The sequence below is a fragment of the Octopus sinensis genome, linkage group LG23 (genome assembly GCF_006345805.1).
Source record: "Octopus sinensis linkage group LG23, ASM634580v1, whole genome shotgun sequence".
NCBI classification, from domain to species: Eukaryota; Metazoa; Mollusca; class Cephalopoda; order Octopoda; family Octopodidae; genus Octopus; species Octopus sinensis.
In genome coordinates, this window is record NC_043019.1 from 30,672,127 (window position 1) to 30,686,342 (window position 14,216).

The 14,216-nt window shown below is 36.4% G+C and overlaps 1 protein-coding gene across 1 annotated transcript in view; it reads right to left on the reverse strand.

Annotated features, from left to right (window-relative positions):
• The window catches only part of LOC115223464, a 332,103-nt gene that overhangs the window by 71,302 nt on the left and 246,585 nt on the right, over window positions 1-14,216 (reverse strand). Inside the window, exon 30 of the mRNA XM_029794052.2 lies at window positions 5,440-5,494. Coding sequence (XP_029649912.1) covers window positions 5,440-5,494 — 55 coding nt within the window. The remainder of the gene's footprint in view (window positions 1-5,439; window positions 5,495-14,216) is intronic.

Consider the following 14,216-nt stretch of genomic DNA (forward strand, 5'->3'; position numbering starts at 1 on the left):
TTAGAAAAGTAAAAATGAAAAATTTTTGATAAGAAAAAATATGAAATATCTTTCTTGAAAATATATACACATATTCATACGAGTTAATTTAGCAAAGACCAAAGTATTGGTAAGTAGGAAACAGACAAATCACAAATCCCTTCAGGGAGATAGCTCTGCTCAGTATGTAGGAAAGGTGTTGGGAGAAACTCCATAAAGTGTACCCAGTGCAAGCTATGGACACATAAGAGGTGCAGCAGTGTTACAAGAAAACTAACAGAGAGAGTAGTATCTACATGTGGCAGATGTGCAGGTACATTAAACACCAGGAATGTACAAAAAATAGACCTCCTCCAATGTTAATGGGGGATCCTTAGAAGTAGTAGACAGTTCCCTTTACTTAGGGGATGAAGTTGGTAGCGGGGAAAGTCATTTGACTGTGGCCATGCTGGGGCACTGCCTCGAAAAGTTTTAGTTGAACAAATCAACCCCAGGACAAGATTTTTTAAATCCTAGTACTTACTCTATTGGTTTCTTTTGCCAAACTATTAAGTTATGGGGACATAAACACACCAACACTGGTTGTCGAGTAGTGGTGAAGGACAAACACAAACACAAAGACACACACAAACACACACACACACATGACGGGCTTTTAGTTTCTGTATACCAAAACCTCTCATAAGGCTTTGGTTGGCTCGAGGCTATAAGTAGAAGACACTTGCCCAAGGTGCCACGAAGTGGGACTGAATCCGAAACCATGTGATTGGGAAGCAAGCTTCTTACCACAGAGCTATGCCTTTGCTTGTATGCTGGAAAATACAGTAAATTTTTCTAACCATAACTGAAGCCAGCTCAAGCAGTTTTGTTTGCTTGTTCCTTCTCAAGCCATGCCTGGCTCATAAGGGCCAGTTTCCCAGTTTCCTTGGCATATAGGTTCCCCACCTGCAACGGACTGGCGTTCTATCCAGGTAGAACGCCAGTCCGTTGCAGGTGAGCTGCAAGATGCAGAAGGAAGGAGTGAGAGAAAGTTGTGGCGAAAGAATCAGTAGAAGTTCACCATTACCTTCTGCCGGAGCCACATGGAGACTAGGTGTTTCACTCATAAACACACATCGCCTGGTCTGAGATTCGAACCTGCGATCCTTCGACCGTGAGTCCGCTGCTCTAACCACTAGGCCATGTGCCTCCACCAAGCAGCTTTAATCCTGTCCAAAAACAAGTCCAAACAATGTAGGATTGCAATGTGTGTCATTAAAGGGGCAAGAGAGGGTTATACTGTTGCAAATTAACCGTTAAGTAATTATAAAATTATATGACTTGTGAAGATCATTATAAGAAATTGACTCTACTTGAAATGCAGGATACAACTAGTCATAAATAATGTCTTAAAGTATTGTATTAAACAGCATCTCATTTAAATAGCGACAAATTGTATTGAAATTTATTGAAAGATGGACAAATAAAAAAAAAGAAGAAAAACTATTTTAAAAAAGCGGAAAAGAAAAGAACAAAAAAAATTTCTATTTTCATTATTATTAATATTATTATTATGGTGGACTGAGTTTTATTGGCCTTGGATACATATTTATATATATATATATATATATATACATATCATATATATATATATATATATATATATATACATATATATCTATATCTATATGTATATGTATTATATATATATGTATCTATATATATATATATAATATATATATATATATATATATATATATATATAATATATATATCCGCATATACACATATATATTGCTTTTTTTTGTTTTTGTCCTCATCATACCCCCAACCCTACCCCCCCACCTCCCCTCGACCCCCACCCTCCCAGTCGACCCCCCCCCATCTCACCCCACCACCATCATCATCATCATGAGCATCATGCATTATTATCATTATTACTAATTTCAATTATTTATTTTTTTTCTTTTCTTTTCCCCCCCTCGATTTCTTTTTCACACACGTCTAAAAACCAATAATATATGATTTGTACTGCTTCCAGTTTTCACAGTTTGTTCTCTGTTAATTTCCTTTCCGGAAATGAACAATTTTTTCCCCCCTTCCCCCTTAACTTCCTCTCCGCCGTCCTTGCACAAATCTTCTTCAAATGCCTCTTATTGTTGCTCTTCTGCCATTCAGACCAATCACGCTTCAAACAGGAGACTGTCAACAAGTGACAATGGTTGTACATCTCTTGGCATTAAAACTACATCCTCATTCATTAGAATTAAAGCTCATGGTGAAGGTTGGTGCCGGAATTATCTCCAAAATGTCCAAGTTTCATAAACTAGATTCTGCATTCAATGAGTATTTATATTTAATATTTAACCCTTTCAAGGCGGCGAGCTGGCAGAATCGTTAGCACATCAGACAAAAAGCGCAGCAGTATTTCGTTTGTCGCTGCATTCTGAGTTCAAATTCCACCAAGGTCGACTTTGCTTTTCATCCTTTCGGGGTTAATAAATTAAATACCAGTTATGCACTGGGGTCGATGTAATTGATTTATCCATTTGTCTGTCCTTGTTTGTCCCTTCTATGTTTAGCCCCTTGTGGGCGATTAAGAAATAAGAATCGTTAGCATGCCGGGTGAAATGCTTATCAGTATTTTGTCTGCCGTTACGTTCTGAGTTCAAATTCTGCCGAGGTTGACTTTGCCTTTCATCCTTTCAGGGTCGATAAATTAAGTATCAGTTATGCACTGGGGTCGATGTAATCGACTTAATCCATTTGTCTGTCCTTGTTTGTCCTCTCTGTGTTTAGCCCCTTGTGGGTAGTAAAGAAATAAGTATTTTGTCTGCCGTTATGTTCTGAGTTCAAATTCCACCGAGGTCGACTTTGCCTTTCATCCTTTCGGGGTTAATAAATTAAGTATCAGTTATGCACTGGGGTTGATGTAATTGACTTAATCCGTTTGTCTGTCCTTGTTTGTGTCTCTATGTTTAGCCCCTTGTGGGCAATAAAGAAATAAGAAACGTTAGCATGCCAGGCGAAATGCTTAGCAGTATTTCGTCTGCCATTACGTTCTGAGTTCAAATTCTGCCAAAGTTGAGTTCTGCCCAGTTACGCACTGGGGTAGATGTAATCGACTTAATTTCCTTGTCTTTCCTTGTTTGTCCCCTCTATGTTTAGCCCCTTGTGCACAATAAAGAAACAAGAACGTTAGCACACTGAGCAAAATGCTTATTGGTATTTTGTCCATCTGAGTTCAAATTCCACCAAGGTCAGCTTTGCCTTTTATTCTTTCAGGGTCGATAAATTAAGTACCAGTTGTGTACTGGGGTCAATCTAATCGACTGGACCCCTTCCCAAAAATTTCGGGTCTTGTGCCTAGAGTAGAAAAGAATATTTAACCCTTTAGCATCTAAATTACTCTGTCAAATTGTTTTGAATTAATTATACATTATCTTTTAGCATCGAGGTATTTGATGATGTGATTGTTTATTTCTGGAATAACATTGTAGGATTGGTATGAGAGGATGGATCTGGCCAGTTTGAACATGAAATAGGTAGAATATTTGAGCTGGATATGGCCTGTTTAAATGCATTTAGTTTGCTCTATCTAATGTTATATTTATTTATTCAAATTGGAGTGGATGTGTGGTAAGTAGCTTGCTTACCAACCACATGACTCCAAGTTCAGTCCCACTGCATGGCACCTTGGGCAACTGTCTTCTACTATAGCCTCGGGCCTACCAAAGTCTTGTGAGTGGATTTGGTAGACAAAAACTGAAAGAAGCCCATCGTATATATATTTATATATATATATATTTTTTTTATATATATATACATATATATATAAATATATATATATATATATATAATATCTATATAATATATATAACATATGTATGTATTTTCTTCACTTAGCCATAGGAGTGGCTAAGTTACAGGGACGTAAACGCACCACCATCGGTTGTCAAGCGATGTTGGAGCGACAAACACAGACACACAAACATATACACATATATATATATATACATATACACACACACACACACATATGTATATATATATATATACACATAGACATATATACGACGGGCTTCTTTCAGTTTCCGTCTACCAAATCCACTCACAAGGCTTTGGTCGGCCCGAAGCTATAGTAGAAGACACTTACCCAAGGTGCCATGCAGTGGGACTGAACCTGGAACCATGTGGTTGGTAAGCAAGCTAGTTACCACACAGCCACTCCTGCACCTTAAAAGTTATCAGATTTTCACTTCTTGATTTCAAGAGGTTAGTACACAATCATTTTTGATTCATTATGACTATGCTTCCAAAGACTGTGATGACGTGTAACTTAGTGGCTTGGGAGCTTGGCTCTACATCGTAGGGTTGTGGGTTTGATACTTAGACTGAGCAGCCTGTTAATTTCATGTTGCTTCAATCCATTCAGCTGAAAATGAGTGCCAATGAGTACAATAACAGCTGTGGGTGGGGTGAATAAGGTTTAAACTCATGACAGACTAATGTCCTGCTAAGCAGGAGGTTTTATATCCTCAGTTACTCAAATGTCATGAAAACTTTACAAATATTAAATCCTGTCCAGAGGTATTAAATCTACAGGTTCTACTGAGCCTGTAGATCCAAGACAGACATTAATTCTTGCAACTGCAACAGAATATTTCTTCTTGATCAGTGAGACTCAGAAACTATGATCACACTGGTTCCCTGTTTGAGAATGACTTCCTCCCTTCCATCCACCAATCTCTAAGAACCTGAAGAAATATTGCCCTTTCTCCCCAGAATAAGTGATATGAAAAATAAAAGTAAAGGCCACAGAAACTAGATCCTTTATTAACCCTTTAGTATTTAAACTGACCATACCAGGCCAAAATGTTCTACCCCTTTTATGCTCAAATTGGCCAGATCAGGTCACCAACATGTACCCTGTAATGTCATTGTAAAAATAAAGGAGAGCACTCAGAGAGAGCAAACCTCTGCCAAGACAACACCAATGTCCTTTCGACAATTAGCCAGAGATGATTTTAAAAGGAGAATATCTGAAATAAACTCAACTGCTCTCATGAATGAGAATACTAAAAACGAACCTGACTGCTCTCAAAAATTAAGCAAAAATAGAAAAAAAAAACGAAAAAAATAATCCAGAATCCTTGTCCGGTGCTGGATCAATCCCAAGATCTAATCAATTTGTGCCAGTCATGAGGTGAAACATCCTTGAAAGTTTCATCCGAATCCATCCAGCGGTTCTTGAGATATCTTGTCCATGGACAAACAAACAAACACAGCTGAAAACAATACTTCAGCCTTCGCAAAGGCGGAGGTAATGATCACATCAACAAAATCTTGAACACATGAGATAAAGCATGATTAATGCAAAAACAAAGGGAATAAGAAATATGCATTGCATTTGACAGAGTAACCTGTATGCTAAACTGTTAATGTTTTGGGTAATAGAAACTCTGAGGTAAGTCTACTTACTTGTTTGCTGTTGTCAAGATCATAATTGAGTTTTTTGCATTCGGTTTCGGATGACCTGTCGGAAAAACATAATAGAAAAATCTTGAGAAATATTCTTTTAGTCTTTTATTCTTTGATTTGTTTCAGTCATTTGACTGCGGCCATGCTGGAGCACTGCCTTTGAAACTGAACATGGTGGTATTGTCAATGATGATGATGATGTAAACAACAAAAATAGTGATTCAATACTGTTGCTGCTATGATGATGATGGTGATACATATGTGGTTTGGATATCTTTTATCTTTTACTTGTGGTCAGTCATTGGACTGCAGTCATGTTAGGGCACAACCTCGAAGGGTTTTAGTCAAATGACTTTTATATTTATATTTCTAAAAGCGGTGCCCCAGCATGACCACAGTCAAATGAATGGAACAAGTAGAAGAATTAAAGAATATATATATATTCTTTTATTCTTTTTTTATTCTTTTATATATATACTAGCAGTATAACCCGGCCTTGTCCGGGATTAAGTTACGATTATTAAGCTAATCAAGTTCTTTATTTCAAACCAAACTAAGTAATATAGATGTTAAATTTGGGCGAAATCTGTTGAAATTAGTTATATTATATATATATATATTATATATATTATATATATATATATGTATATATATAATAAAATATAAATATATATGGACAACAGACACGAACACACATACACACACATACGTACGTACACCTATTGCATGTTTTGTGCACGCATACATGTTCATAAAAAGAAATGAATGGAAAAAAATGTTGTTAAATGTTGAGTTTAAAACTCGCACGATTTTCACTAAAGTATATATACCATGATTATAAAATATAGTCTCTTTCAAAAACAGAAAACAAAACATTTTACATTTTCTTTTTTATGAACGTCATAACTTACTCTCTCTGTCTCTCCCTCTCTCACTTTCCTTTCCCGTGAAACTCTCAGCCTCCTCCTTCCACTTTTCTTTATCTTTTTTTGTTTTTTGTTAGACGCCATCAAAAAAGCCAAGGCTGATATTTTTCGTGGCTAAAAACTATGTCTGAAAATATATATTTACACTACCCATGGGTGCCTCGGGGGAAAAAAATAAGTTGACAAAACCCAGATAGGATGTTGACAATTGTCCTAAAATTGGAGCTACATGCGTGCTAATTTGTGGACGTGCATAAATTACAATCACGTACACGCACACACACACGCACACCCATGCTCCCTTTGTAGATATGATATATATATATATATATATATATATATATACAGAGAGAGAGAGAAGTATATATATATGCATATATATATATGCATATATATGTATATATATATATATATATACTAGCAGTATCGCCCGGCGTGGCTCGGGTTGTAAGGGAAATAACTATATAAGCATTTTTAGAGAGTTATAGCCAAAAAATAGCAAAAAAATGCATCAAAAATTGAAAAAAAAAATTAAGGTAAATTTTTTTTAAATCGTTGACACATCGTAGATATTTTTAGAGAGTTACTTCCCTTATATAAAAGCGAAAAAAATGCATTAAAATGGAAAAATATGATGGAAAAATTTTTTTAAATCGTAGACTCACCGTAGACGCGCGCTAATACCCAGAAGGGCTCGATATGAATCACGACTATAAGATACCCGCTTTTGGTTAAACTGCACCGCAAAATGTGGGAGTAGTTACGAATCTAAATCGTAGGAGACAGACACACAACTTCACTCTTATATAAAGATGCTTTTTTTTTTCAGTCATAGAGTTAGATTTATGAAGGTCTTCAGTAGAAAATCCTTCGAATTCTGACTCGCTGCTTGATATAATGAAATTCGTATCCATTTTTTGTCAGAATTACAAATTTTGAAAACACAATAGGAACAAATTTCGGAAAAAAATCTCCCATAATTCACGGAATTAAAATTACACTTCGATTTTTGTACAAAACTGTATTTGAAGTGTTTACGAAGCATAATACGTGTTTTCACGAATGTACTAAAGAGATTTACTCTGATATTCTCATTTAAATATGAATAGGTAAATTCGGGCGGTTTGGTAACGAAAGGGTTAAACGGATGCATACATTTATTAATCTCTTATTATAATAACTATATATAAGTGTCGTCTGTTTATACATAAACACTGTTTCATACTGCAATTATATATACATATATCTATATATAATATTATATAATAAAATATATACAGAGTAAAATAAAAACCAATTTACCTTTTCTGTATTGTTATAGCAATTCCACCGTCCGTGTGTCTTTGCAAATGTGTTGGAATGATAAGTGAGTTGTGTTTTGGCGCCTTTTTTACTAATAACAAACACACACGTGTTTGTATGTAGTTGTTTGAAACGTTTGTGTTTGCCACTCTCATATATGTATGTATATGCGTGTGTGTGAGGAATGACACACACACACTCACGCACGCACACATGTACATCAATGCTTTCGGAGTGAAATGTTAAAATATTGAGTTTTCTCGAATTTTGTCTTAATTGGTGGTAAAATTGAAAGAAATTTTTTATGGCATCACCCACTGAAGTACTCTGAAAAATCATAGGTACACTCTAATTGAAGAAATTGTGTGAGGAGTAAATCGTTATGTATTTATTTGTTTCTGTTTGCTGTGTTTTTTTATTTTTTGAGTAGTGGTTTAAATACTTTCAGTTTAGTCTTCCTCAAATCACTCTGTCGCTATTTACTTTCATTTTATTCGTTGCACACTGTGTGTGTGCGTGTGCGTGTGCTGTAAACCAGACTAAGAAAAGCATTTGACATACACACCAGAATGTGAGTTTTCTGTAAATTTTGCTTAATTGGAGTTTAAATTTTAAAAACTGGACCTGGCATGACCCGATGCATTCTACTCTTAAAAATGCTAGGTAAATTGTAATTGAAGAAATCCTATATTGTAGATTTCTATAAGTTACAAAGGGAGGCAGATAAAATCTGCCTTTTATAATAAGAGATATACACACACACAAACACACACATACACACATATATATGCACACATATATAGAGATGGGCTTCTTTCAGTTTCCATCTGCCTAATTGACTCATACAGCTTCACAGGGGGACCTGAAACTATGATAGAAAGCATTTATCCAAGGTGCCATACTGTGGAACTGAACCCCAAACCATATAGTCCATAAGCAAATTTCTTACACACACACACACACACACACCCACACCCACACCTACACACACACACACAGACACACAGCCGCATCATCACCTAATATAGATGCATATCCTGAATCTAATTAATATTTAAACAGCTTGCAGCAATTACATACACACACACACACACACACACACATACATACATACACATACACATATACACACACTGAGGCTTGTACTTAGTCACATATACACGCATACATCATACCCCTAAGGAGATAAAAGTAATGACATGGAAACAACAAAAAAATCCCCAAATGACGAACATCCTTCTCTCACAGACACACACATAGCACGCACATGGTTCTACTAATACATGTTCTTATAGCCATGTGTACGGTGCCATACCAAAGTAGGGAAAAAATAGAGAACCACTACAGCAAAATACAAAAACAAAAAAAAAAGAGAAAAAAGGTAAAAAGGAGTCAAACTATTTGCAATGTAATCTCTATATTAATATTGCAAAATATCAATAAATTCTGGACATAACTTTCTCCATTTCCCATGAAACAAATTACGTTTCATCAAATTTAGTTTTATTGGTAGAAAGAAAGAATAATAATATAATAATAATAATAATAATAATAATAATATAATAGTAATAGTAATAATAATATATAATAATAATAATAATATAATAATAATAATAATAATATAATAATAATGATAATAATAATAATAGTAATAGTAATAATAATAATAATAAATAATAATAATAATAATAATAATAATAATAGTAATAGTAATAATAATAAATAATAATAATACTAATAATAATAATAATAATAATATTAATAATAATGATAATAATAATAATAATAATAATAATAATAATAATAATAATAATAATAATGATAATAATAATGATGATGATGATGATGATGATGATATTAATGATAATGATTTCTAAAATGCAACAGATTTATAAGGTTGAACGATATAAGCACGCGTGCGCATGTGCCCCTCCCCACAAGCACACACACACACACACAGATACAGATACAGGCACAGACACACAGACACAGACACACAAACACCTTCACACATGTACATGGACGCCTACACACATTCACATGTGCACACACACACTCTCGGAGAAGCACCTGCACACACACATACACAAACACATAGACACACAATCTCATGTACATACATACATACATACATACACACACACAAGCTCTCTTCTCTCTCTTTCTCTTTCTCTCTCTCTCATACACCCACACACACAGGCACATGTACACACAGACACTCAAACATACGCACAAACACAAATACACACACACACGCACACACACAAACGCACACACACAAACACACACATACACACACACACACACAAACAAACAAACACCCACACACAAATGCACACACATACACAAACACACACACACACACACACACAAACACACACGCACACAAACTCACACACACACATACACACACACAAACACACACATACAAATACAAACTCACACACAAACACACACACAAACGCACACACAGACACACACACACAATCCATCTCTGCCAAGTGTTATATCCTCATATGCTTCTATATGCCTATATGAACGTGTTTATGTAATTTTGTGTGTGTGTGTGTGTGTGTGTGTGTGTGTGTGTGTGTGTACTTCTAAATTCCAACGGATTGCCAACAATTAATAAGGTTGAACAAAACACACACAAACACACACATACACACACACAAACACACACACACATACACTCTCTGTATTGTATGTTTGTATGCCTCTGTATATCTGCGTGTGTGTGTTTTTGTTTATGCGTGAGTGTGCAATTATGTGCATTTATATTTATGTATGTGCTTGCATAAAGTGCATGCATTTGTGTGTGAGTGTGTGTATGTGTGTATGTGTCCGTGTGTGTAATTGCCAGAGTGTTTCTGTATTTGCGTTTTGTGTACGTGTGTGCTCATGTAATTTGATTTTGTGTGTATGTGTATGTGTGTATGTGTCTGTGTGTGTAATTGCCAGAGTGTTTCTGTATTTGCGTTTTGTGTACGTGTGTGCTCATGTAATTTGATTTTGTGTGTATGTGTATGTGTGTATGTGTGTGTGTGTGTGCATGCATGTAAGTGTAGTTGTGTGTATGTACATGCATAATTTCCAGTGTGTTTCTGTTTTCACATTTTGTATAAGTGTGTATGTGTGTGTGTGTGTATGTGTGTGTGTGTGTGTGTGTATGTATGTGTGTATGTGTGTATGTGTATGTGTGTATGTGTGTGTGTGTGTGTATGTGTGTATGTACGTGTGTGTGTGTGTGTGTGTGTGTACAATTACCAGTGAGTTTCTCTGTTCGCATTTTGTATAAGTGTGTGCATGCAACAGTATTTGTATGAGTTTATGTAACTCTGTGTGTGTGTGTGTGAGAGTGTTTATGTAATTGGATATGTGAGTGGGCACAATCGTTGCATGTGTGTAAGTGTGTGTGTGTGTGTACAATTACCAGTGAGTTTCTCTGTTCGCATTTTGTATAAGTGTGTGCATGCAACAGTATTTGTATGAGTTTATGTAACTCTGTGTGTGTGTGTGTGAGAGTGTTTATGTAATTGGATATGTGAGTGGGCACAATCGTTGCATGTGTGTAAGTGTGTGTGTGTGTGTGCGTGTATCTTCCAGTCAAATACGATTTCCTTCTCCTAACGGACCAATCAACATAGAACAAAGGAATAATTGAATTACTGGTAAAATATATGTCATGTGTGTGTGTATATGTGTGTATGTGTGTGTATATGTGTGTGTGAGGGGCATGTCAGAATGCGAATAAACTTAGGTGCATCTGTACACACACACACACACACACAGAGTATTCTATTGGGTTGGTGCATAATTATCGTGGCTTTTTTCAACAAAAATAACAACATGCAACAAAATCATCTTTAAATTATTATTCCGGAGCATATTCACCATCTACTTCAATTACTGCTTCCAATTTGCTTGGCAGACGGTCAGATCGTCATTTCTTGTTAAATATTGTTATTGTTTTTATTGAATAAAATTTTTTGAAAAAAAGCCACAATAATTATGCACCAATGCAGACAAATCTGTTGACCAACAAATCTTTCTGTGGTATATCTTTTAGTTTTATCGTTTAATTGTTTCAGTCATTAGACTCTGGCCATGCTGGGGCACCACTTTGAAGCAGGTTTAGTCAAATGAATCAGCCTCTGTAATTACATTTTTTTAAAAGCCTGGTGCTTATTCTATCAGTCTCTTTTGCTGAACTACTAAGTTACAGGGATGTAAACACACCAACACCAGTTGTCAAGCAGTGGTGGGGTAAACACACACATACACTCACACACACACACACACACACATACATATAAATAAATAAATGGAGTTAAATGCAGGTGTAAAAGAATTTGAATTCTTTTACTTCCGACACATGTTTCAAAGATATCACTGGTATTATTCCAAAGGAATAAAATGGTGTAAAACAATGTAATCTTCTCTTCAGGGAAATGAAGAAATGAAACTTGTCAATAAGACATTTTAACAGAATATGATGGATACGTATAGTGATTAACTGAACGCTATTAAGTTTGTTTTAAAAAAAATGTTAGAGGATATAATGTTAAAGGTAGTCTATAGAAAGAGGAGGGATAAAGGAAAGAAAAAAAAACAAATAAATGAGAAGTATGTATATATATATATATATATCATCATCATCATCGTTTAACGTCCGTTTTCCATGCTAGCATGGGTTGGACGGTTCGACTGGGGTCTGGGAAGCCAGGAGGCTGCACTAGGCTCCAGTCTGATCAGGCAGTGTTTCTACAGCTGGATGCCCTTCCTAACACCAACCACACCGTGAGTGTAGTGGGTGCTTTTTACGTGCCACTGGCACAGGTGCCAGGGGAGGCTGGCAACGGCCACAAACGGTTGGTGGTTTTTACATGCCACCAGCATGAAAGCCAGTTAAAGCGGCGCTGGCATCATACGCACACACATAATGGGCTTCTTTCAGTTTCCATCTACCAAATCCACTCACAAGGCTTTAGTCAACATGAGGTGATGGTATAAGATACTTGTTCGAGGTGCCACATTGTTGGACTGAACCCAGAACCATGTGGCTGGGAAGCTATGCCTGCACCAATGTAAGTACACAGCGGAGCATATGTTGATAGACAAATGAATAGCACCTTTGTACATATGCAGAAGTAAATAAAGGCACTATATATACAAAGACCACTTTCAGCCCTGAAGGGCCAAGGGATTGTGTGTATATGTGTATGTGTGTGTTCCTGTCTCCTTGCTTTGACTTCCCATGAGAGTTGTGTCCTTCATTTTCATTCTTCTGTGAAAACATGTCTGGCCTTGGGGAAATAATAACCTACTTGGGAAACAGGTAAGGGTTGGAAAAAGGAAAGGCATCCAGCCGTAGAAAACCTGCATTCACCAAATTCAGTCTGACCCAAGTAAATAGGGGGAAAATGGATGTTAAAATTGATGGTGATTAGGAAGATGAAACAAGGACTACTATTATCAAATGTGTCCTTCCTTTTTCAGTGAAACAGTAGAGTGTTATTTAAGGGAGATTTGCTGCTATTTCTTGTAAGTCAAGAGACCATGAAGAGATTCCCATTTTGGCTGACTCTAATAAAGAAGTTTTGTTTTATAGAATTATTACTTTATTTTTTTTGTGAATGAAGGACATTATTGGTATTTATTTCACTGACATCAGAGAGATAAAATCCAAAATCAACTCTGCCAGGAATTGAACTCAGATCACAAAGTGAAATAACTAAATTGTGCAATGATATTTTATTTTTCTCTCCAACACTTTGACTAACTCAACCAAATAACATTTACAAGAATAAAACCTCAAACTAGACTGATGATTATTGGTGTGTCTGTGTGTAGAGAGAGAGAAAGAGAAAGAGAGAGAGAGAGAGAGAGAGAGAGAGAGAAAGAGAGACAGAGACAGACAGACAGACAGAGAGGAAGAGAGATTCTTTATTTACATAACCTTCTAACATTCAGATTACTCTATCAAATGTAATACTTATTTATCTACCTCTGTCTGGCCCCATGTCGGTGGCGCGTAAAAGCACCATCCGTTCGTGTTCGTTGTCAGCCTCGGCTGGCCCCCGTGCCAGTGACACGTAAAAGCACCATCCGTTCGTGTCCGTTGCCAGCTCTGTCTGGCCCCGTGCCGGTGACACGTAAAAGCACCATCCGTTCGTGACCGTTCGCCAGCTCTGTCTGGCACCTGTGCAGGTGGCATGTAAAAAACACCCACTACACTCGCGGAGTGGTTGGCGTTAGGAAGGGCATCCAGCCGTAGAAACACTGCCAGATCTGACTGGGCCTGACGAAGCCTTCCAGCTTCACAGACCCCAGTTGACCCGTCCAACCCATGCTAGCATGGAAAGCGGACGCTAAATGATGATGATGATGTTTTGAATTAATCATGCATAATCTTGTGGATCCAAGATTTTGATGATCCTATTTTTTATATTCAGAATGACAATGTAGGGTAGGTGTGAAAGACTGGATCTAACCAGTTTGAACATATAGCTGATAGACTATTCATACTGTAAAATCCCCCAGCTTAAA